At 36.7% G+C, this 26,546-nt stretch overlaps 1 protein-coding gene across 2 annotated transcripts in view; it reads right to left on the reverse strand.

Moving 5' to 3' along the window:
• Nucleotides 1-26,546, reverse strand: part of ATP9B (ATPase phospholipid transporting 9B (putative)) — a 172,807-nt gene that overhangs the window by 135,623 nt on the left and 10,638 nt on the right. For both annotated transcript variants that reach the window (XM_052802752.1, XM_052802684.1), the window contains exons 2-5: nt 20,567-20,740; nt 10,887-11,037; nt 6,160-6,273; nt 2,779-2,887 (exon numbers count right to left, since the gene is read on the reverse strand). In XM_052802752.1, coding sequence (XP_052658712.1) covers nt 2,779-2,887; nt 6,160-6,273; nt 10,887-11,037; nt 20,567-20,740 — 548 coding nt within the window. The remainder of the gene's footprint in view (nt 1-2,778; nt 2,888-6,159; nt 6,274-10,886; nt 11,038-20,566; nt 20,741-26,546) is intronic.

A 26,546-nucleotide genomic window follows, 5' to 3' on the forward strand; every position in this document is an offset into this window, starting at 1 on the left:
GCCTGTAGGTTAGTATAGTAAGCCTAACTGAATTCTTCCACTTGAAGAGTACTGCCAATATTAAAATTAGGTAGATTATATTAAAAGTTATTTAGAAAAAGTTTGCAGAAGTGTAGGACTTGACTTTATTAATTTGCACAGAAAAAAACCTAAATCCTTCTCATAACCTGTAAAAATCTTCATCTAATTTTATCACAGCAGGAAGTCCCATTTTTTTGCCTGAAAATGATACCTTTCACTTTCAGAATGAAAGAACCCTATATTAAGGATAGGTGTAATTTGTCATCTATTCATTATTTTATATACGTGTTTGGGGCAATTTTTAGTACACCTTAATTTTGAGTGGGGACTGCAATAATGTTTTCATTCATAAAATTGGCCACAACTCAAAACATTGTTAGGTCATCAATCACACCACTGTCAACATGGGATTGAGAGTTCATTGTAAGCAGAGATCTTGAATCTTTACTTCTATAGAATATCATGGTCTTAAAACCCCCACAAAACAGAACAAAAACCAAGTATGAATTCATGATGGCGCTAACACCAAAACCTGAAAGTCAAAGTAGACATACACATTTGTGGGTAAAAGCTGATAACCTTTTTTAAAAAAAACGCATTTTTAAAACTTCTTTTGACCAAGTCACTGCTCTCTACATGTCAGTTCCTGATATAGCTGCTTGGCTTTACCTATATACTATTGCATACTATTTTAAAAATCTCTATTCCATATCTAGAAAACAGCTGTGTCAAGATGACCAAATCCGATTTTAATCTGACAACTTCCTTATTTCTGGAAGAAGCTACAAAATGGAAAGTTTCTCAAATACACATAACCTCATGAAATATTTCATGAGCTGGGAAAGAAGAAATCAGGATTCCAAAACTTCTACTTAAATGCTGCTTAAATGCCTAGCAATTTACCAGAAACTCCAATATTAACTCTAAACAAGTGAAAAAAGAAGCACAAAAGACACCAAACTTAGCTCTTAAAACAGCAAATGTCAGTCTTGACATTTACATCACAGTGGTAACTATAACCTATACATGTGCTTCCAGAATTAAGAATTTCAGATTACTAACACTATTGCTGAATGGGGTAGGATTGCACTACCTATTTCAAAGGTGAGTGTTCAGTGGCCTACCATAACAGATCCAAAAAATGAATAAACCAACTACCAGGTTAAATTACAACTTTGAAAGAACAGCCATTAAGAGTCCACTTCTTTACAGATTTTATTAAAGACTATAAAGATCTGGAGGCCAGCAGTGCAACCACTTGTGTTAAATGATAGCTATCCCATTTGCAGATTTCCATAGTGGTTATGTCTAAATGTTGATAAAGCTATTTCAGGCTGACAAGGAAGGGAAGAATGATAGGCAAATATTCCCTACAGTTGTTCTCTTCCATATGCAAACTCCAGAAAACAATACAAGTCTCCATACTGCGAGGAAGCGGTGTAAATTCCTCTCAGCTGCTAGGTTAGGTCATCACTAATGAGACTCTTGCCTGTTTACTTACCTTCCAACTACTTTAAAAAACAGGTAAGACAGCACATACTTGTGTTACATTATAAGCTTTTCATCCATTTTTTCCTGGAGAGAATATTACCTAGAGCTACTCCAAGAGTTTAGTTTCTAATTAAGACTCCTGTATCTGGTGAGGTTACTCTTCCCACTGACTCTCAGAAGTTATTCACCAAGATTCACTAAAAAGTGCAATGAAATGTATGGTGGGAATTAGTGAACAGAATTTACACTTGGCACAATGTATGCCATATACTCTAACTGCTTGAGACACAACCTCACATTCCTGAACAACTTCCCACTTCTAGAACTTTTATGCCAAGGAAAATCCTTAACAGAGACTTCCCAGGATATTGTAGCAAAATAACTTCTGAGTGTAATAGCAAGGTCATGTTGTTTTGTAAGGTTATTAATTACAGTTCAACTTGATAATAGGTTATTCATTATTTCCTGGAACCTTTCTATATGGCACTGTTCCGAATCTAAACAGTAAAATGTGCTAAGAACATAAAAGTGGAGAGGAGTGCATAGTTTCTCCTCTTATGCCCATGTTTAAAATTTACAATATCCTACCAAATTTAATTGTCACTCTACAGCTGAAGTGCTTCATTTCCTTAAAAGTCTTTGTGAAAAACTGTCAAAGGTGTTTGAGTCCAAAAAAAGATGTAACTGTGATTTTTGCTTTTATTAATCTCTGGAAAGAAAAAAGCCTGTTCCTACTGCATAATCATATAGATTTTAAATCATAATGCAAAAATTGAAATCAGTATTTTTGATACTGAAGCTGATTCACAATACATCTTCCTTTTCTTAAGCACAAATATATCCACCAAGTTTGAAAGGCTCTAGTGAATTTTAATTAGATTGTATTTCTTAGTTACTGATCCCTTATTTCCTATATACACTTGATACATAGCTGACTGTTGCTGAGTTACTGTTTGGTATCAAGCTCAGAGGAGAACTGCACTTTGAAGTAATAGTCCTAAACAGCAGAATGCTTCAAAAATACATACAATTATACACATACACCTTTCCTTTAAAAACAACAAAAGCTTTACAACACTTGTAAACAGATCAAGTTTAAGTTGTATTTATCTAAGGGAAATCATGCACTTTTAATTCAGTATTAGTTTCATTCTGAATAGTGCAGCTTAAGACTATTAGCTATTTCTTTGAACTGAAAAATCTGTAAATGTAGATATAAGAAAAAGATGAAATATTTTAAGGATTTATACAAATGGTTTTGCTAACCTCGTACTGTCAGCTTGCTATATAACTGTGAGTTCATTTCCTTGTCTCTCTTGTAACGTCGAAATTCATCAACGGCTTCCCGTACCACTGTGACCGTCAAAACAAATCCCTGTTAAAGATATAATTATGCAATTCAGAATTCTCAAAGTGCTAGAATAGAAATACACAAGTAGGAACACTATACAGAGTAAGAACATGTGCTTAGAATATTTATTTTTTCTCATTTGGATTTTAGTGTTTTCTTCAATCTGTTAAAATAGTATCTCGGTTTATTCCAAAAAAGAAAAAAAAGTAAAATCATACTTGTACATTGTATGAATATAATTAGAATAACTACATCTCCAAATATATGTAATTTAGGTATAATTTGAAATTTAAAAAAATTAAACTGCTTTGGATGAGCTAAAGACAGCCTTTATAGTTCAATAAGCATATTTCCCTATCTTACACAAATTTTAGGGCTTTACCAAAAACATTTTAAAAGTCTCCAATTCTAATTTTGAGTTCACTGCCTTTTTCCTCACAGACAGAAATGAAAAGGTAAATGGATGGCTAGTTTAATTAATTTTGCCATCTTAAACGTAGTTATTTACCAATATGTCACAAATATTGACAAAGAAAAAGGGGGTTTGTTCTGAAAAACTAAGTATCAAAATGCTTTGGCTGCTACTTTGACAGGATAGTGCCACTGTAGCTTCTGCTGGAAGTGCAGAGTGTGCTACATGCGCCTAAGGTGGTCTCTGGCCAAAAAAGATGGTAAGCTAAAAAGAATACAGAACAGCTCAGGGATAAGCATGTAAGAGTTTCTCCTCTCTCCCTTTCTAAACCTCCTCAGATATGGTCTTCTGGCTTCTTAAACTCAAGTGCTCAGTCCTTCTACATCAGTGAAAGGGAAATAAAATTTTCAACAGTAAAGGGATCTTATCATTACTGTAAGATGGCTAAAAAATTCAAATATTCACAAATCCTCCAACAGATAAGGTTTTAGATTATCTATCTAGCTTCAGACACCCACCAGTACTTTCCTTCTATAGAAGGAAATTTATGCCATTAGACTTTTCTTGCAGGCGACAAACAGTTTGCCAACCTTCCCCTAATCTCCAAGCAATAAGAAAGGAGTGAAGGTGTAGAGTTTTCCTAAAGGAGTTTTGACTAAAATTCTCCCTTTCAATAGCAAAGGGTGTTTTCAAGTTCCAAGGCTTACTCTGTTGCAACCTTATAGTTAAACACTTCTTGTTTGTTCAGGTTTACATTAGCTACAACAATTATATTAGAACTATGTAGAACAAAAAAGTGCCTTTGCAAAACGCATTCCTTTTCACTCCTAGAGCATAACTGAATGAGCAGTAGGGTCCCCTTTCCTGGCAGCAGCATTTTCACAAGCTTTGGCAGTACAGATATTTTAGCAGCATAAAAAAGGCACTCCTGAAGCACCTTCAAATACCTTTTCCATATATTTTCCAGTGCTTGATTTAAGTGTATTATGCCTGTTTGTTGTAAAAACTGTTGAAGTAGAAAACAACAAAAAAACCCAAACAAAACCAACCCCCCCCCAAACCCTTTAGCACATAGTCAACTTCTATTCAGTTGGTTTTAAAAGTATCAGGCCAAACAATTTTTCTTTTTCTTTAAAATCTTGAGAGAAAATACAAGCCAAGCCAGAGCTACTCCTCTGATTATTACTGAAAATTTATCAGCAGTTACATGCTCTTCAAAGAAAACCAAACATATCTGTTAAGCAACAAAGACAGCCCAATGGGTCTGACTTAAATGTTTTTTTATATTTTCACCATACGTACTGAGCCTTACTCAACGTCCAATTAATCTCTTTTACCTGGAGGTTAGTCATTAGTAGAAAAGCTATTCAAGTAGAAACAAGTGAGTTTAGCAAAAAAGGGTACCACTAGCACTGAGATATTGTTGTATTTTCAAGCTGTATGTGAAAACTGGGAAACATCATTCAAAATATCCTTGAATAAAACAAACACGTCTATACAGAACAGATTAGCAGTGTTTGCAAAATACAGTATTTTCTCCCTTCTTTGGGCAGGGATGAGATTGGCTGAGATACTAAGTGATTTTTTTCCTTACTACCCCACTAATTTATAGAGCTGTACACAGCACTTCACTGTGAAGAGACCAACTCCCAGACAAGGCTGACTTCTGTCTTTTCTTACTGGGTCAGTGACAAAGACCTTTGTAAATATCCATTTCAAATCCCACTGTTGAACAAGCTTTCTGTCTTGGAAGTGGCTTTTGTTGCAGCAGAAGCCAAAAGTTGTCTGGAAATAGAGGTGTGAAGAACCTCCCGGACACTGTCTCAATTTATCAATACTTAAAAGGACGCATGTTGCAACAATTAAAACAATGAAATCAATCCAGAATATTTGCTCTATTGACTTGTTAAGAACGACCTTTACTCAAGCAGTCAGCATGTCACTGCTCCTCTTGAATACCACTGAGAATAAATACTACTGAAAAATACCATTTTTTTACAAATTTAGAAAATAAAGCGTTTGTTGTTCCTGTCTTGCTTTTAAACCTGGGGTGGAGGGGCTGGGAGGAAGATGAAAGAGAAGGTAATGATCTGGTACAAACAAGAAAAGAATTCCAAATCATGGAATATAGCTGGCAAACTACCAAAAGGGCCTCCTCTGAAGAGAATACAATTTTCAAACCTTAGGAAACCTGAGTCAGAAGCAACTGGTTTGAACAGTTTCCCAAGAAAATACTGCAGAGGGCTCAATAATAAAAAGACGTATTGAAAGGAAGCAAGTGCAACTGCCAGGGCAATCAATTAGGAAAAGCATGCTTAATGAATGACTTATTTTCAAGACGCATTTTCCTCCTGCTTTATCCATGGCTTAAAATATTTTATCTCAATTTTTATGAAAAAAGGACATGATAAATCCAATACAGAAGGAATGCAAAAAATTTATGCTTTCAATTCTGACCTAGCCTGAAAACAAAATAGTGAGCAAACAAAAATAAACTGAAAGAAATTTAACACACAAATTACCTACGTTACCAAATAGGGTTCTCTACTAGCTGGAAGGGTTTTTTTGGTTGGTTGGTTAAAACCTCTCAAGTGACCAGCAGCCAGAAAGGAGCACTACTCATTCAGACTAGCTGGTTAACAAAAACGACGTCCAGCATGAGGGGCAGGAGTGTGGTAGGCAGGTGGAGGGGAGGGCTATCGAACAACAGCTTCTGGAGTATCTGCTGTAAAATACTGCAATTTTAAAAAAGCATTTTACTTCTGTTACATACTTTAATCACTGTAGTTTACCGGGTGCAAGTTTATGAAGTGTACATATACATGAACTTTTCATCTGAAGTTAAAAAACCAAAACTTCTAGTTAATAGTATTTTTCTGTTTACCAGAGGAGCCCAGTACGTGTACAGGTAGCCTATTTTCAATGCTGGTACAAACTGTGAGCAGGACACGACGAGAAAATAGAGATTCAAGAAAAACTTGAACTGTTCATATAAAACCTAAAATGAAAAACACAAAATAGATAAATGCCTTAAAATTTGTACCCATAATGTACATAAAATTCACTTTTTCATAACAGTTGATATAAAACCATTATATGGCATACTATTATATATGGCACTATTACAGCACTATATAGCACAATACGCTATGCACCATCACCAACAACTACATGCACTATAAATTATTTTAATATTATACTGCTATTTTTGTTGAGAAAAATCCTTTGATGTTAATGCCTCTCTTCACTCCAAAAAAGCAATTTTGGTATTTTGAAAACTGGACTATGCGAACTCTTCAAATCTTTACAAATATTAATCAAGATCACTGTACAAAGATTTACTCTAAAATTTTAACAGTAAACAGAATTCAGATGTTTGTAGAAGCATCTTGCAATTATTTTATATCCAAAATAGTTACCTTTGTTTATGAGTTAAAACAGTTTTTGAAAATTTTTTGTTACAGTATCAATAAAAAAAGCAAAGTAAGTTTGTATCTGAGCTTTCATTGCTTACATTAAGTTTTCATTTTTAACTGCTAAACCTTTTCTTCCTAAAAATACAGCACTAAAAGTAAATCTTAATTTTTCCTTAAGTACCAATACTTAAATTCTATTTTATCTGTCTCATGACATCTTTTTGTCTTAAAAATTTTCTTATCCTGGCCTTAAATAATAACAATTAAAAAAAAAAAAACATTAGCATCAAATGAACAGAAACCATTTACAAAAATATTATTCTAGTCTTTGTCACTTGAACTTTTAGAGAGTAACAAAACTGAGTAGGCTATACCATGCTGCTCTGCGTCCCTGTGAGATACCCTAAGACTTCAGCCCTGTCAGCAGCACATACCGAAACAGTATACATGAACTCCTTGCTACTTTTGTTCACCACAGTCCCTCAGCACACTCTCTCCTCAACACAGCCACTGAAGTGTCTCCTCTTGCAGGGCTGCAAGCTCTACAACTCTTCTGCCTTCTTTCTGAAGTCCTTTTGTTCTCAAAGGGACAAAGGCTACCATCAAGTCAGATGCAGTCCTTCAAAATTACCATTTCCCACTGTTCTTAAAAATAGTGAAACTACTCAATGTTCAAGAATAGATGTTGTTTAGGAAGATGAAATGAACACTACAGAAAAGATCCAGTGAGTAAGGCTAAGCGACACTGCTCTCTTTCCAAATGGCTATCATGTGGAAATCTCAGAATAAGGCAGTATTCTTCAGTTTCCATAGGAAGACAAGCTTTTTACAAAAGCAACCACAGTTTAAGTTTTCAGAAAGTTTAAACTACAGAAAATTTGTAACAGAACAACATGGGCTTTTGAGGTAATCTAGAAGAAAGGCTCAGCATTAGATTTCTCAAAAGATTATTTTGCATTAAGTATTAGTATATAAGATATGTTTATTAATAAATCAAAGATTTGGTCTAAACTCCAAGATAATTGTCCAAGTTTCAAGTGAAGACACAGTCACCTTATCACAGAATACATTGTCCCATATTCCAAAGGAACGACAGATGCAGACATTCCTTTGGTAATTAAAAGCACCAGTTCAGCAAGCACATGTTCTCAACATTGCTTTAGTTATAATTACAATGCTAAGAACATTATGCATTTTATAGAGTTTTGAATCTTCAAAGACTTCACATCTTTCTTTAGTAGGCCAGGATAACATGGCACCTCCAGCAGGATGATCAGAAGTGGCTACTCAACTTGGAACACTGAGACTTGAGAAAATGGATAATCAACTGTTTCAAAGCTAAAAGATTCAAAATAGATCAAAAAGCCAGATTTAAAGAGTGTCTCCATCTTTTAGTCGTACAATGCAGTTAATATTACAATGACTTCTGCATGAAAATCAACATTATTGGACAGGTATTTATTGCTGTTATCAGTCCAACATTATTACTCAATTATGTAAAAGCCTATGCCCTAGGAAAAAATATTCAGTGAAGTTCGTTTCAAAGTGTCTTTCTGGCAGGCACAATGAAGTAGCAGTACCTCAAAATTGCCACTTTCTTGCACGAGTGCTACATTACTGTTCAGCTAAAGGCTACCCAAACAGCGTCAAGTCAGAAGATTTTTTTCAATAGCATGGAATTCTATTCCACTATTTACCAACAAAACTGTAAAGCCTAAGCCTAAAAAGTCAAATTTGAAGTTGCAGGGAAAGTCAGAGCATTCTTCCAAAATGAAACTAATTCAGCTTGAACCTGTACCTTGTGTTAATACTGATGAAGTTCATATACTCATTTCTAGTGGTATGTTTAACTGTTTACAAAGACTTGATATACCAAGTCAAAGAAAAGTCCACCGAGTACTTGGGGAGGTGCAGATCTGCAAGAGCACCCATCTTGCAGGTGAAGGTGGGAGTTAATAAGCACCGTCCTACAAATCTTTTGAATCCCAGCATACCAGTGACAGTTCATTCAATACAAGGCTAAACACTTCAGTCTAGTTAAGCAAACTGAAAAGTCTCCAGTTACATAAAACCGACTTAAAAAAACCAAAAAAACCCCTCCAAAAACCCCAGACTACTGCTTTGAAGCTCAGGAGAGGTATCACAGAAGACAGTCTTTATGGAAATTTACACAAAACTTCTAAGCAGCTATACCAAGATGTATATGAAATAATAAACAGAAATTGAACAACCTGGTGTAAAGGTAAAAGCAGTAAAGTATTGTATACAAATGTTAGGAAATTAGATGATATTTTGGAAATGTTACAGCTCTTTTAGCCAGTAAGTAAAATTCTGTTGACCTAAACATTATTTTAAGCTTGTATTTTGATATGAAATCATTGAATATTACCCACTGCCAGCTGCAATGTTAAAAAAAGATACAACTCTAAACAGAAGACAAAACCTCACATGTTGAAAATTTCAACCAGGGTAAAACACTGGAGTCAATATTTATGACTTAGTCACATTTATGGATTTGGAACCAACACAACTATCTTCCCTACAAATCACTTTTAGTGGAACAGCATAAAAAAACCAGCTACACAGTATTTGTAATAAATGAAAAGTGTTGATTTATGTCTAAAATTAAAATTTAGAAACATTTTATTTTCACTAACTATTGGGCTTTACGTTTGGGATCTCACTTCATTCTGAAGTTACTACTGAGTTTCCAAATACTACCACCAAAATAAAAAAATCTGATTCTGCCTACACTGTAAAAAACAAGACTTTCAAAAGACTAAAAAAAGAACAAACATTCTCAACAGGTAATTGCAAGCTATGGCTGATCCCTATAGTAAATGTGAACCTAGTTTAGGATTTGTCATCTACACTGCAGATTTCTAGTCACAATAATCAATGGTTTACTATATGCTTAATGAATTTTGTGACCTTTAGGAAAGCATATGTGGCTTAACCAATTTCAGTGTATTTAATAATTTAAACTTCGGAAGAAAACATTTACTTTGTTCAATAGAGATGAGAATATTTTATCCGCCTGTGATAAGTGACATTTTATTTCTTTGACAGGAGATCAGTCTTAATTACAAAGCCATTAATTCTTTTTGTTTTAATAAAGAAATGTATTAGAAAGCACCTGCCAGTCATTGGACCAAAGAGGCCAGAAGAATAGAATCAATACTCTTATAAACCAGCATGATCACTTAAATAAAAAATTTAAGACAAAGCATGTCTATATTCAAATGTAGAAGACATTCAGTTTTTGAAACAGGACACAGGACTCTTGGACTGTATTAGTAGAAGTATGAGTAGAAGTGTATTAGTAAAATTTGTAATATCACAGCAGCATACATTTTTATGTTTTAACTACTGAAGCTTCAAAAGTTGTCTTCTCTATTGCTATATTTCATTATAACAATTTTTTTTAAAACTATGAACTAGACAAAACTGTAATGTCTCTTTTGTCTTCATATACACTGTGAATATTATAGGCAAAAAATTGAAATTAAGACGCAATATGGCTTCTTAGAAAAAAAGTGACAAAAACCCTTTCCACTCCACAATAAAAGTATTGTCTGAAGAATTGCATTCAAAACCAAAAAGACATCACTATTTTTAAAACTGCAATAAGAAACACACTTCTGAAAAGTACTAAGTTACTAAACTAGGCCTTACTTGTTGTCCTATAAATTGAAGAGGTGGGTTGGTTTTGTCCTTTAATGAGTTGCCCGTTTCAGAATACATTATTCATTATATTTTCAATGGCAGGGAGTATGAGAAAATATCTATGGGAGTACATTGTGATTTTCAACTATTTATTTCTCAAGTGAAGTCAGTGCTTCACAGTATTTTCACACTGACTGTGTAGAAATGCTTCTGTTTTAAAAAGAGGATTACAAATTTCTGATGATGAATAGAAAAGTGCAAGGAAACCCATCTCAAATTTCTAAAGCTTCACTGAATTCCAACCACTCAATCATACACACTGTGCTGCTTTAGTAAATATCCCTTTGAAAAGAAAACAATTTAGATAAAAAGCAGCCTTGCTCTCAATGGTGAATTTTAATTGAAGACATCAATATAAAAAGAAAAAGAAGAATCTGGGAAAATAAAATTATCTTTTTGCAGAACCATCAGAAACCACTACAGAACATATAGTCAGCCCAACACCAAAAAAAACAGTTAATAGCCTTACCCCAGGTATAAAGGTAAAGACGTTGTATTTTTGATTTTTTATGGCATTTTTGGGGTATTTTTCTTCACACTTTTCAGGACACCCAAGCCACACTGTGCGAGCCTTCAGCTCTTTCTTTCTTCGGCAAATGTTTATGAGCCAATCAGAACAACTGAAAAGAAAAACAGTTGTTTACTTTAAAAGTTTACTGTATGTGATTACTATTTCCAAACGTGGAACCCTAAAGGCAAATACCTAAGAAAAACAGGCTTAAAAATTTTTGCCACATCTAAACAAGCAAGCATGATGTTGACTTGTAATATTTAGGGCAATTACACAGTACTCAACTCATTCAGATACATACATATATAAACACTTGGCACATTCTTTACAGGAAATCCTAATAAAATAATGACAAGTTTCACTACACATTGCCCTGACACAGGTTCAAAAAATTCTAGTTAATACAAGTCTGCATTAGCAGTGGCTAAATTCCCACACCATTAAATAATTAACTCATGAGGAAATAAAGCTTCTGTCAGATAAAATTAGAAAAAATTCAACAGCTTTGTATACAATTTCCACATATTTTGCAAATCTTAGTTTCCTCCGTAAGACCGCCTATAGCAGGCATAGCAAGGAAGCAAACCTAATGCCACGCTGTCAAATGTTTTCAAAAAAACCCAAACCAAACAAACAAAAAAACCCCAAACCCCCACAATGTAAATGCAGATCACACAGCGATCTGCAACGGTGAACTTCACAGGAGAAAGGAGAAGCATCCTTGCCTAACCAGCTTACAAATCTACTGAAGAAGGTTTAAACAATAAGCAATGAGATATACAGGAAGAGCTCACAGCCACCTTTAAACAACTGGAATTTGGACAAGGACACAGGAATGATGGAAGGAGATCACACTGTAAGAGGAACAAAAGGCTGGCAAACAGAATGATGCCACTGAGGCTCAGCAGACTATTTACTAACAACAGTAAAACAAGAAACAAACAAACTCACATAATATTATCAGCCTAAGACTTGCTAGGACTAGCCAACAGGGGCAGATTATTAACGCAGATGAGTACAGATGGTTTGGAAAGAACCAGTAGCGTGGAAAGAAAAGAGGGTTTGCCATACGCTCTATATACTTGTTTTACAATCCCATATGTTAAAGGAGAATTTCTCTGCATTTTTTTAATACTGGGGGGAGGTGCCTTAATCACATTGGGAGACTGTTTTAGGCAAGTGAATCGGGAAGACGGAGTGTCATGGTTTAACCCCAGCCAGCAACTAAGCAGCACGCAGCCACTCAATTCCCCCCACCCCACGGGATGGGAGAGAGAATTGTGGGGAAAAAAAAAAGTAAAACTCGTGGGTTGAGATAACAGTTTAATAGGACAGAAAGGAATAAAACAGTAATAATGATAATAACAACAATAATAAAATGACAATAATAATAATAAAAGGATTAGAATATAGAAGACAAGTGATGCACAATGCAATTGCTCACCACCCGCCAACTGATGCCCAGTTAGTTCCCTAGCAGCCATCCCCCCAGGCCAACTCCCCCCAGTTTATATACTGGGCTCGATGTCACACGGTATGGAATACCCCTTTGGCCAGTTTGGGTCAGCTGCCCTGGCTGTGTCCCCTCCCAACTTCTTGTGCCCCTCCAGCCTTCTTGCTGGCTGGGCAGGAGAAGCTGAAAAATCCTTGACTTGGTCTAAACATGACTTAGCAACAACTGAAAACATCAGTGTGTTATCAACATTCTTCTCATACTGAACCCAAGACATAACACTATACCAGCTACTAGAAAGAAAATAAACTCTATTCCAGCCGAAACCAGAACACTGAGCAGACAGGCCTTCCGTGAGCACCTACTGCAGCCGAAGCGCGGACCTAACTGGTCACAGTGGATTTCAGCTACATCAGCAGGTGAAGTTGAACATGAAGTAAAGTGACATGTTTTCTAGTGAGGTTTTTGAATGTATTGACAATATTTTTGATGCAGAAAAAAAAAAAGTAACCACTAGGAAGTTCTTCTAAATTGTATTCAAACCAACAGAAAGGATTTTGCTGAGAACAGGAGGGGAAAGTTATGATCCAGTCACCTAAGCATTGTTTCCCTGGATGACTTCTGAAGAGTCAATCTACTTGTATGTATTTGTACACACCTGAAAGAAAACAGAAAGTCATAACCAACACTGATATATCAGAGCAACCTTTAAAATGGAACTAATTTCCCTCCGTAAAGAACCAGATGCGCTACTGCTTGAGAATACATGTCCTCTCTTGACTCCTGGGGCTTTGAGCACCCTGATCTAGTGGAAGGTGTCCCTGCCCATGGCCGAGGAGGTTGGACTAGATGATCCTTAAAGATCCCTTCCAACCCAAATTATTCTATGATTCTATGTCTCTAATAAAACTTAGCTCTCAAGATATTTCTCTTAAGGAAAGTAAAGGAACATATTCTTGGAACTGACACAGTTGGAAAAATCATAATTGCAGAGTAGCTTGTTATAAAACCAAAATAATTTCAGTGAAGTTCTGCAAAGCTTTATCTAGAACTTATTAGGTAATTGACTATTGAATATGTCATTTTTCAGACAACAAAAAGCTAGAAGAGACAGCAGTACATGCAAAAAGGAGATTAGAATTCAAATCGGTCTTGACAGATTGGAAAAACTACCTGGAAGAAATAGAACACAGTTAAACAGGCAAAAGCGCAACATAGTACACTTACACAGAAATAATCAACTACGCAAACACAGAATTGGAAAAGAGTTAGCAGACAGCAGCTCAGAAGAGGACTCAGTTACTGCATAAGAATGATACACATGCACAAAAAACCAGCACATCTGGTCAGTGTGGACAGGCATATTGCTAGCAAGTCATGAATGTATTCCTTTTTCACAGTCCAGTGCTAGCCAGATCTCATTTGGCTTACAATACCATGTTGAAATTTGGTATTCAAAAAACAGGCCTACTGGGAAAACAAAGACCACACACAAGAGCAACAAAACAATTACAGGTCTAGAAAGCAGGGTAGGCTTGTCTACTAGATACACCGAAGGAGACAGAGTTGTTCACAGAAGGCTGAGTGTGGACCTAATATCGTTTCAAGTATGTAAGAAACAGCTGCAAAGAGGAAAGGGACAATTATTCTCTAGGTCCACCATGATTAAGTAATGGTGGACTTCAACTGTGGCAAATAAGCAAGCGGGGGGGACAGACATTGAGTAAATGCTTCTAACAACTAGGGTGGAAAGAAACACTTAGGGAGGCTGGAATTGCTACCACTGCAGGTCTCAAAGATCTGGTTAGATCAGACATAAGCAATAGGTGTAATTCATCCTGTGCAGGCAAGGAATTGACTGGACAGCCTCTTAAGGTCCTTTCCTATTCTGTTTTTCCACAATTACAGAATCACAGTACACACAAATATGCAGGGAAGAAAGGCTGTTAGCTTACATTGCCACAGTCCCACTTAAAATGTTCTTGTCTGTAGCCTACATTAACCCAAGCCTATTATAAAGTAATTTTGCCAAAGAACAAATGGAATTCAAAGTTACAGGCTCTTTTTAAAGAAAACTAGAAGTTATGCAATAGTAAAATCATTCAAAGCAACATTCACTTCATTATGGAAATGCCACTACACCAATACTCACAAGCTGACATTTAAAACACTTCAATTTAAAATGCTGGATTCTTAAGATTTCCTCCCTGAAACTTTCACTGTGGGATGGACATCAATTTGGTTTGATTCTATGTAAACATGCCTTTTATTTTTGTTACAAATACAAGCCCACTCAGCAACTTTTTCCCATCACTTTTAAACAGTAACAAAGAATCATTCCATCGTAAAAACTGTGTTAGTTCAACATTTGAAATTCAGCCCTATTATTTAGTAACATACAAGTCCGAAAAATCACGTTACCTTGATCATTACTTAAATTTTTCTTTAAAGCAAAATGAACAGCAGTCTTTCTATGTCATGGTTCCACAATCAGTTTAATGGCTGTGAACCTATCCTGCTGCTGCTGAAACAGCTAGTACCACCCTCCTCCCATAACAAAGGTGTGGGTTCTTGCCCCTTCCCTTGTGCTGACACAACTACTCATGCAACTGCATGGGTAAACCAGACCCACAAATTGATCCAGCTGTAAACTAACGCAGAATAAAAAGGGGGACTATTTTCTGGTAGATCCACCCCTGATTCTTGAATCTGTAAATCTGTAAAAATAGTTGAAGCGACACAGGCTACGTGCTTGCAGGAGAAGGTGCAACGATTCCACTCAGTGCTAGCTTGGATTTACACTTGATAAAACTGCTCAAGGAATTAACACTTTAAACATGTTAGTTTCCAGGGCAGGGGGGTGGTGAGGACAATACAAATGGAAGAAACAGCTTAGCTGTATAGTAAGAAGTGTCGAGACAGATCTGTAGCACATGAGTTCCAAGGAAAATAATTTTTTCCAGGGAAAGCGAGCAAGCATGACAGCTTCTGTCTACAAGCCCACAGACAGAAATTTCCTGACAGCCTTTGGAATCCTGCATTGCTTAAATCAGTTTTTGAATTTAAACCGTAAACAGACTAAACATTTGACTAGGCACAGCCTCTTTTGTAGAATAATTTCTTCAGACACTGAGGACTTTTCTATTGCAAAAATTAAACATTTGACTAAAGTAACTGAATTATATTGCCTTCCTCGCCACAGAGCTTCCCCTTCTTGAAACTTTTTCCATTACAGATCGACAGAGAAACTGAAAGAGATGCCATAATGACCATTAGTTTAGCAAACGCCAAAAAGTACAGACACAAGAATGATGTCTGACTGGGAAACAACTGTGATACCTTTGATAAAAGGGATTTGACTGACACAGAGCTAACAACACTGAAGTTCTCAGACACAAGAAAACTCAGATGATGGAAATATTACAGGTTATGCCCAAATCAGTATCATAATGGTTCAGATGAGTTTTACTACCTTAAAAGAAAAAATCAGTTAGATTCTGCCATTACAGTCTCAGCAGTAATCACTGTTATATCACAGGAAGAAAAAGAGGTGGATGCGCTGGCCTCAGAAATCCTAATCAATTTACATTAATTCAGATTTTTAAGAACAATGAAGTCTACCCGATACTTTTGAAACTCAGATTATCAACACCCAACACATACTTAATCTGAAATTAACATTCCCCAATACAGAAACTATTTTTGTGCAAGGGTATGGACCCTTTCATGCGCTTTTGTACCCACTCAATTTGTGTGAAGCAAACATCAGGAGATAAATCAGAATAGCATTCTCCGAGCTTCAAATATCCTAAAAACATAATGTAAGATATAGCATGATCAAGACACACTTCAGATTTTCCTGAAATCTTTAATGTAAAGCCACACCTTATGCTATGGATTCAGCAATTAAAAATCACATTCTTGTTTATTGATTTAAGCATTTACTTCAAATGCCCTTGCCTAGAAAATTCAACACATGCACAGAAAGCTTTTTTTCTTAAGCTAGCTATAAGCCATGTTGCCTATATCAACACAACAGATTGGATATATGAAGAAATTAACTAATTGATAAAAGAACTTTAAGTTATATCTATTAAATGACTTTTTACCAACCTGCTTCCTAATGTGTTTTTATTCATAGGAACAATAACCACACTCTTCATATTAGTAACTGATGCCGTATTTAAAAAAACTGGAGTAGTTGTTAAATAAGAACCCTTAACTTTTTCATAAATGGAGCATATCTCTCCAAGTCAAAAGCTAAAGTAAAAGTCTCAACTGACTCTGCAGCTCTAATAATAAAGGCTTTTTTTATTTTCTCTTTTCATTACTTTTATCCTACAAGCTTAACTGCCAGTATCTTTCACAAAACAGCATTTTCATCAGAATGGAAAGATAATATAAAAGCTCTATATTGTCTGCAAGGGTCAGCTTTTCCTTATTAGGTTTTAAGTAGCAGAAACTAGTTCTGCAAAGAAAACATACTGTAATTATTGTACTCAACAGGTAGCTTCAGTAATCAGGCCAAAAGCAACACAGTGGTCATGTCATTCTTAAAAGATCAGCATTTTCCCATGCTTCTGCATAACAAATGCGTTGCAGATTAATTGAAAGCGTACAGGCCATCTTAGAGCCCAAATTAATCCGAGCATTTGATATCCCCTTCACTTCATATGGAAATGCCATTCAATGGCACCATTTTCATAGGGACAAAGTGTTTTTTGATAACAAGTGGAATGTAAATCTCATGAGAAAGAAATCAATCCAGCCCAAAGAACTCCAGAGTATTGATCTATGTGCATTATAATTTCACAAGCTTGAAGAGAATTTGTAAGTTAAAGGGGAAATGATTACAGCCACAAAACAGCTGCTATATCACAAAGTTTTCTTTTAACTGTGCTATGAAAGCAAGAAATAAGCAGTTTCTGAAGTTAAAAGTTACATTGATTGAATTAAGTCTTCAGTTTGTTCAAAATCAAAGACAACATTTGATTTAATTATGATTTTTTTCTTGCAAATGTAGAAACTGTTTAAAGAGCTGCAGATTTGCAAATAAAGTACACGCCATTCAGTTCCAATCAACAAGTCTATTGTCTAAACAGAAGTTGAAAGCTGAATAAAGGATTTTTACAAAATCAATTTTAATGTACAGTGAACTTTGTCAAACCTTCCATATTTACTCCTGCCAAAAGGGTGAAACTTTTTCATCTAAACAGTAACAGTTTGTGATGTAGCAACAAAAATCTATAGAATATAAAATTCTAGAGCTGCAAAGTAAATGATGGAAAACTTCCTCTCACAAAAGTGAGATTAATCCTAACAATGCAAGACAGACAAGAAAAACCTAGTGGGTATGGAGGGTTTTGTTTGTTTGTCTGCAACAAGTAAAATGATTTTGAACACAAACACAAGACTTCCACCGAGAACCCAAGAGAAATCGGGGCCCCCTGAGCTTCAGTCCAGACAAATGCCTAGTCTTTTATTGTGTTCATCTTTCTGTCACAGCTTTGAAAAATTTACAACTTAGTTTAAAGCACAAAAGGAAATTCTGGATGTGGAAGTTGAGATTTCAACCTCACCCAGTCTCAGGTACGAGATATTAATTTCCATAAGACAGGGTGAAATTTTAAATTCTGTTCAACTGAACAGGTTTCAGACTGCTATGTTATATTTAATGTCACACTACACTTAAAAGAATGCAGTTTGCCTTCTGGAAAGAAGTTTCAGTTGTTGTATAGCATGTATAATCCACCATCAACACACAGGAAAATTGTTTTCTCGCATACTCCTCTCCATTTCAAGTGTGAAGGCACCAACACCCAATTGTCTCCTAAACTGATACTTTACACCACATAAACAGTGTAACTCATTCTACTACAGTGTAAGCAATAACTGCATGTATGACAATGCAGTTGCCTCCAGGTTTCCTGTATGATCTTCTGCACAATCCTAGGCAACTTTATGAACTGCAAATAGGCATTTCAAAAACTCTAGTATTCTGTGGGCCCCAGCAAAAAAATCATGAAGTTTTATTATGAGAAACCACCAAAAAGAGTACATTAACACTGACTGCACATCCCTGACTTTTATCAATAACAAAGCCTCAATGGTGCTCTCAGCCCAGACGAAACTTCCCTATCACTGTGATGGGTATTTACATACTCACTCAGAAGTGCTCACCCAAGCTGAGGTTTTTGTCCAGCCTGACTGGACCAGTAGATAAGATACCATGGGATTCACCTTCTTTCCAGCTGATTTTCCCCATCTCATCCAAGCAGATGTCTGCACCTTTCTTGTGGGAGTATCCTCTGCCTGCTAATATCCTACTGAAATTTCAAGCTTCTGCTAGGATCTGGGGGTTATCTTTTTTTTTTTTTTTTTAAATAGAGATTTTATTTCTTCTGTGAAAAATGGAAGTTATCTGCTATGATGTTCTGTTATAGAAAACACTAATGGGATTAAAATGCCTCTAGGTATAAATACAAGACTGAATTGATTTTTTATTGTATCCAAATTCAGTTGAGGAAATCAGCAAAGCAGAAGTCATACCACTCTAAGGCCTCTTTCTTAGTGAGGGCTTTTCTTTTACACACCTAGATTAGCAGTAAAATATGTATAAGACATAGCAAAATAATGAATCCATAATGCAATTTCCTTGCTCTTTTCATTCTCAAAAATCCATCTACAAATATGGCTCAAGTATTTTCATTAATAAGTTCGAAAGTTTCTAGGCTTGAGCTCCACTTAAAGCCAAGATGTCCCTATCAATTTTAAAAAGCAAGCAAGAACATGAAATTTTGCGACCTTCAGCATTAACGAAACTTTCTTGTGACATTCTCTTATGAGTGTTAATTAGTTCCAACAAACTCATCTTGCAATTGCTCGCTTCTATCCAAATGCAGGGTGCAGTCTTTACTGGTCTACTTGTTTTCATGAAACTTACAGGAATGTAATCACAGTAACTAATACTCACTAATACTTAAAGAGCTGAACTCACCTAAAGTATATTGTTTGAAAGGTATCTCAATTTTAAGATATGTCCAAAAGATTAACAGCCTCCTTAAATACTTAAAAATGTTTTTTAAAATCTACAATAGTAGTTCTGTAACAGAAACATTGCTTCCAAAAATCATTTACATATAGAAATGCTGCTTCTGTAACCTCTACCTTACTTCCTGCTACTTTCCAAACAATTATTCCCTAGAATAAAATTAATAATCCATGAGGTTTTGTTGTATCATTATAGAAAAAAAAAAAAGACACAAATCATATTTTTTCTGCAAATAGTAAAGCTGTATAACAAAATTATTAATTATTAAAGGTGCACAAATACAGCTTTGTTTAGGTAAAACAAGAGTATCAGGCCTCTTGGAATTTATTAAGTGCCATGAAAACCACCTGTGAAGACTTTCATCCAAATAAATTCTAAAATCATCTGCCCAAAAAAGCATTCATCATTCAAGTTCACTGAAAACGCTCTACTCACTTCACTTGACTGATTCTCAGATTTTTCATTCAAGATTGAAACACCCCATGATTCTTAATCATCCTAATATCAATTTCTGTATTTAGAAATGTGCTAGCAATTCATTAGAAAGTTACTCTTCCAAGGCAACTGCATACAGCAGAGTTTAGCACAGAAATTTTCTAAATAAGAAACAAATCACAGGAGCTAATTCCAGCTGTAATTCACACCAAGGCCACAGGTTCCATGTATTTTTTAACCCTTAAAGTTGAAGTGTTAACTGATCATTAATTAATGAATTTGCTTTTTCTTTTCAGTCACATCAATAAAATTTGTGTATCGTCAACTTAACACACTAATGCCCTCAGAAGTAAAAGAAAGTTTTAACCCCTCTACACCAACGTGGTTTTGAGTAGAACTGAGGACCAGGCTTATATGCCATATTATGGACCTCAGACTAGTACAAGATCTCTTTTAAAAGCCTCTCTTTTTCTTGCAAGTCAGGAAAGCAGACAGGAGAAGTACACAGCAGCAGCTCCTCAGAACTTTTTTGTTAATGGCTTGTAACGTCCTAGTAGGGAAAATACAGGCAAAGCAATCAGAAGGTGTATGACAAGCAAATTATTGTGTTCCTGTACTCTGCACATATCACACAATGCACAGTTACTATTTACTTAATTCATTTAACAGTTTAATAAAAAGTACTGGTATGCAACAAACCTAGTGCAAAGGAACTTCCAGCCACCACAGATAAACCATTCTAAGCCTCTTCTTCTCTGAGAAATTCTGGCTCTTGGTAGAGTATGGTAATCACTCTCATCATTTTCAAAGCCTTCTTCTGACATCATTAGTGGCATTTCATCCAAGTGAGAGGACTCATCTTCCACTTGGTACCTGGAAAAATGAAATAAAAATACTAAATAAATAGCCAATACATCATTTTTTATTACCAGGAATCTCCTAAAGTAACAAGTTAATTTTGCCATATGGAATTCTATAAGATATTTTCATGTAAACATCTCATGTATTTGTGCTAACAAATCAACAAGAAATTCTGATTTGAGTTAAAAAAATGTGTAATACAGCAAAAAGGCCTGCAATCAATCATTGTCAATCATAGTATGACTCATTGTAGGGCAATTCTTGTTTCTTATATAATTTGTACATTCAGAGCCGCAACTTCGTACTTTTCAAAGGATTCTTTATAAGATTTTGTTAAACAGAATTTACTTGGCAAAGTTTATAGCAGATGCAAATAATGAGTTTTCATGGAAGCACAGACTTTAGATTTCCACTGAGCTTCTTCAACTTGCTTTCCTGACATCTATTCCTGTGTGTACAGGCCTCTATTTGAGTCACACTTTCTACACAACTCATCAGTTTCTTAGTTTTGATTGCTAAAACATAAGTTACTTTTATAATTCTACACAAAAACATTCAACAAGTCAAAACAGATTTGCCTGTGGGACCTATGGAAACAACATTAAGCTAACAATGGTCCTTTCCCTCTCCAGAAACTATTCTCCACTTCAATTTTACATTTCTGGAATGCTTTTCATGCCAAGACAAAACACTGGAATATTTCATAAGAAAATTCCCCTAAGTGCATGTAAATTAAGTAACTTATTCAGTTCATATTTTTATACCATTGGGAAGATGATTGAAAAACTGCACTATTGCTCGGGTTTCCTTTCACAGACTATTAAAAGGACTATTAAGAATATTAATTAGAAGAAAATTTTTAAAAGAATTAAACATTATAGTCAAGCAAAGATCACCTACATGTATGCAATAACACATACAATAACCCTAACCAATAAAAATTCATGATACAGAAGATAAACAAAAAGGTCAGAAAAGCTCGCTGCACAAATGCTTACAAAATACATGAAAAACATATCAAACTGAACACAAAAGCAAAATTTTTAAATATATAAAAATATTACTTGACGCTACTGGTAATGGTAGTTAAACAGTCTTTAAATAGGAACAGCTGATGAAAAAAGTATCTGACCAGAATAAATCAAAATATGTTCTGCATATGTATTTTTAAAATTTCTCAAATACTTTACAGTTCAGAAGACTAGAAGAGCATCATCAATCCATTATTTGAATAACATGTAATTTATCTACCTTGAAATTATTCTTGCACTGGGATTAGTGAAGAATAATTCATAGAGCTCAGGAAAAAAAAAAGAAAACAAGAAAAAGGATTGAGTCACAAAAAAAAAAATGTTTGGCACAGAATTAATACATTTGATTTTTATGAAGCTGTATTGTATAGTCACCTCTTACGATGTGCGTCCTGGGACTGTCCCATTTTCCCCACAGCAACCTAAAAACAATCTATATGAAAATAGTAATTAACCCCAAAATCCATTCCCTTTATGTGAGAGAGCAGCTGGAGTGTGTGGTGCTCTGCCTGGGGATGGATGAGGAGCCAGCTGAGAACTTCTGGGTTAGGATTAAAGAGAAGACAGGTAAAGGTGACATTATAGTGGGTGTCTCCTACAACCACCTGAACAGGAAGAACAAGCAGATGAGGCCCTTTATAGACAGATAGAAGCAGCCTCACGTTCGCAGGCCGTGGTCTTCATGGGGGACTTCCACCACCCGGGTATCTGCTGGAAGGACAACACAAAAGGACATAAGCAATCCTGGAGGGTCCTGCAGTACTTTGACAACAATGTCCTCCTCCAAGCAATTAGAGGAGCCAACAGTGCTCTGCTGGACCTCTTACTCACCAAGCAGGGAGGGGCTCACTGAGGATGTGAAGGTCAAACACAGCCTTGGCTGCAGTGACCGTGAGATGGTGGAGTTCAATGTCCTGAGGGCAGGGAGGAGAGTAAAAAGCAAGCTTACAACCCTGGACTTCAGGAGAACAGGTTTGGCCTTTTCAAGAACTGCTGGGAAGAGTCCCGTAGGATAAAGCCTTTTTTGGGCCCCTCTTCCCTCCAAGCTGGTTAGCATTCAAGGATCCGCTCCTCCAAGCTCAAGAGATTTCCATCTCAGTGAACAGAAAGTTGGGCAAAAATGCCAGGAGGGCTGACTGGATGAACAAGGAGCTCCTGTCCAAGCTCAGACACAGAAGAGAAATGCACAGAGGGTAGAAGCAAGGACAGGTAACCTGGGAGGAATACAGAAACATTGTCCAAGCATCCAGGGACAAAGCTAGAAAAGCTATAGCCCAAACGGAATTGAATCTGGCCAGGGACGTCAAAGACAAGAAGTCTGTCAATACACAGGTGACAAAAGGAAGACTGGGGATAATGTGGGTCCATAGCTGAATGAGACGAGGGACCTGGTTACACAGGACATAGAAAAGGCTGAGGTACTGGATGCTGCCTTTGCCTCAGTCTTTACTAGCAAGACTGGCTTTCAGGAGTCCCAGGTGTCAGAAAGCAGGGGGAAAGGCTGGAACAAGGAAGACGTACCCGTGGTGGAAGAGGATCAGGTCAGGGAACACTTAAGCAAACTGGACATACATAAGCCCATGGGCCCTGATGGGATGCACCCATGAGTGCTGAGGGACCTGGCAGATGTCATTGCAAGGCCACCTTCGATAACCTTTGATCAATCATGGCAACTAGGAGAAGTGGCTGAAGACTGGAGGAAAGCAAATGCCACTCCTATCTTCAAGAAGGGCCGGAAGGAAGACCCAGGGAACTACAGGCTGGTCAGCCTCACCATGATCCCTGGGAAGGTGATGGAGCAGCTAATCCTGGAAACCACTTCCAGGCATACAAAGGACAAGAAAACCATATGGAGTAGTCAGCATGGTTTCACCAGGGGGAAGTCATGCTTCACCAATTTGATAAACTTCTACAATGAAATAACTGGCCTGGTAGATGAGGGGAAAGCAGTGGATAGTGTCCACTTGGACTTCAGTAAGGCCTTTGATACTGTCTCCCATAAAATCCTCATAGACAAGTTGTTGATGCAGGGTCTAGATGAGCAGACAGAGGTGGACTGAAAACTGCCTGAACAGCCAGGCCCAGAGGGTGGCCATCAGTGGCGCAAAGTCTAGTTGGAGGCCAGCAACTAGCAGTTTACCCCAGGGGTCCATACTGGGTCCAGTCCTGTTCAACATCATCATTAGTGATCTGGAGGATGGAGCAGAGCATACCCTCAGCAAGTTTGCTGATGACACAAACTTTAGATGAGCGAGTGACAGACCAGAGAGTTTTGCTGCCATCACAAACAACCTCAACAGGCTAGAGAAATGGGCTGACAGCAGCCTTGGGAAGTTCGGCAAAGAGAAATACAGAGTCCTGCACCTGGCGAGGAACAACCCCACACACCAGTATATGCTGGGGGCCACCCAGCTGGAAAGGAGCTTGGCAGAAAACAATCTGGGGATCCTGGTGGACACCAGGTTGAACATGAGCCAGCGATGTGCCCTTGCTGCAAAGAAAGCTACTGGTATCCTGGGCTGCGTTAGACAAAGTATTGCCAGCAGGTGAAGGGAGGTGATCCTTCCCCTCTGCTCAGCACTGGTGAGGCCACACACTAGACTCCTGTGTCTAGTTCTGGGCTCCTCAGTACAAGAGAGACGTGGACACACTGGAGAGGGTCCAATGAAGGGCCATGAAGATGATTAAGGCACTGGAGCATCTCACATATGAGGAAAGTCTGAGAGAGCTAGGGTTGTTCAGCCTGGAGAAGAAAAGGCCTGGGCAGGTTCTTATCAACATCTGTAAATACCTGAAGGGAGGCTGGAGAGAAGAGTGAGCCAGGCTTTCTTAAGTGGTGCCCAGTCACAGGACTGCAGGCAATGGACACAAACTGAAACACAGGAGGTGCTGTCTGAACATCAGGAAGCACTTTTTTACCACGAGGATGACTGAGGACTGACAAGGGTCGTCCAGGGAGGTTGTAGCATCTCCATCCTTGGAGACGTTTAAAAGTTGTCTGGACATGATGCTGGGCAACCAGCTCTAGGTGGCCCTGCTTGAACAGGCGGGAATTCTGCTGACACAGAACGGCACCCTGAGCAGTATTCAGTCCAAAATCTTGATAGACAAATTCAGTATTTTAAAAAGAAAGTAACATTACAAACACCAGGACTAAGCATAAAAAGAAGCACCATCACTGGATTTGCATTTTCTCAACTTACTGTATATTTAATACAAAAGTCTGAAACCATTTCCTTTTCCCCTAGATTTTCTGTGTTGTGCCCTGCTGTATACAGGAATATATTAATGCAACTATTAACCATTTTTGGATGCCAGGAAAGGGGCGGGGAGGGGGGATTGTATTGTAGTATTAGATTTGTATTGAAAAGGTACACTACATATTTCACACTGGCTACGTAATAAATTGGTATCAATACAGTTAAGAGGGAAGATCTAATAAGGAAGGAGAGAAAAAGAAAAACCAAACCCACTATTGGTTAACCAGTCATTAGCTAGACACTTCCTCTTTTGGTTGGCAGGTGATGCCCTGATTCCTATACCTCCTTTGAATCACTTAGTATGGGACATCATTAACAGGTATTAACAGTGTGTTCAGACCAGATTAGAAAATAATGCATAACTAGGAATAATAATAAACACACACACCCCCATTCCCCCCAGATGCAAGTCAGCTGAGTATTGGAATCTTAAGCATGTCAGACCTTGTGAAGAAAAATCTTCACCTATTTCAAATGATGCAAAAGCACAACTACACTGCAGAAAACAACAAAAGTTTCAAACTAACGTGTAAATTTGTTAGAAGTTACGAGTTCCCAGAAAGTTAGCTATGTGAAAATATGGCATGGAAAATGCTTTCAGAATTATCACCACCAGTACCCACTTAAAAAAAAAAGCGGGGGGGGGGGGGGAAATAAAGTTTAAAACAAACATGGAAAAACTTGATCTTCACAAACAATGTTGTCTGCAAAAAGCTGCAACTGATGTTTAGTTTAATATGGCAATCTGGCAACATGTTTTCCATTCCCATTACTATCAACAGTCATTAAGAAAAAGCACTATACAAAAAATTGTCTTCACAAAACAGAGCAGTTACTACACATTAACACATATATTATACTAAATTATATGGATTACTCTCAGACTAGACTAATTTTAACACTAGACAATAAAACCACTGCTTAAAAAAAACTTAAGACATTACTTTATGCTAAGACTTCTAGTAAGGCAGGCCTGTGTTTAAACAGATTCACATTCAATGCTTTTATAATCTCTCCTGGTTAAATTTGCAAATTACTTTATCAGTTTTAATATAGAGCTTTCCGTTGCATCACGTTTTGCTTTTAGACATCCAAACAATTAATAGGGTACTTGTAACACCATCCAGTGAAATCACAAACTGCTAGCTGTACTGGAGCATACAGCAAGATATTGCAATGTAACAGATATGTTTCACTTCTGTACAAAGTTAACAGGTGTCTGATTCAGGAAATTATATCCTTTATATGCAAAAGTAACACAACAAATATGGTTAAAGTCTCTCTTGAAGGAACATGCTAATGCAAGAGAATTATAGGAGGCAGACTTGGCTGAGAAACATTCACAGACATGCATAATATTTAAATCTACTCTTGTAAATATGTTAATATTTGCAGAGTACATTGATGTCCTAATTATAATTTCATTAAAGTTTTTTTGCCATTACATTATAAACAACTTTTTTCACAATCAGTATCTAGGTTTGCACTTTTAAATATGGAGCTTCACCAAGTAGTGAAGATAATGAG

The sequence above is a fragment of the Harpia harpyja genome, chromosome 1 (genome assembly GCF_026419915.1).
Source record: "Harpia harpyja isolate bHarHar1 chromosome 1, bHarHar1 primary haplotype, whole genome shotgun sequence".
Lineage (NCBI taxonomy): Eukaryota > Metazoa > Chordata > Aves > Accipitriformes > Accipitridae > Harpia > Harpia harpyja.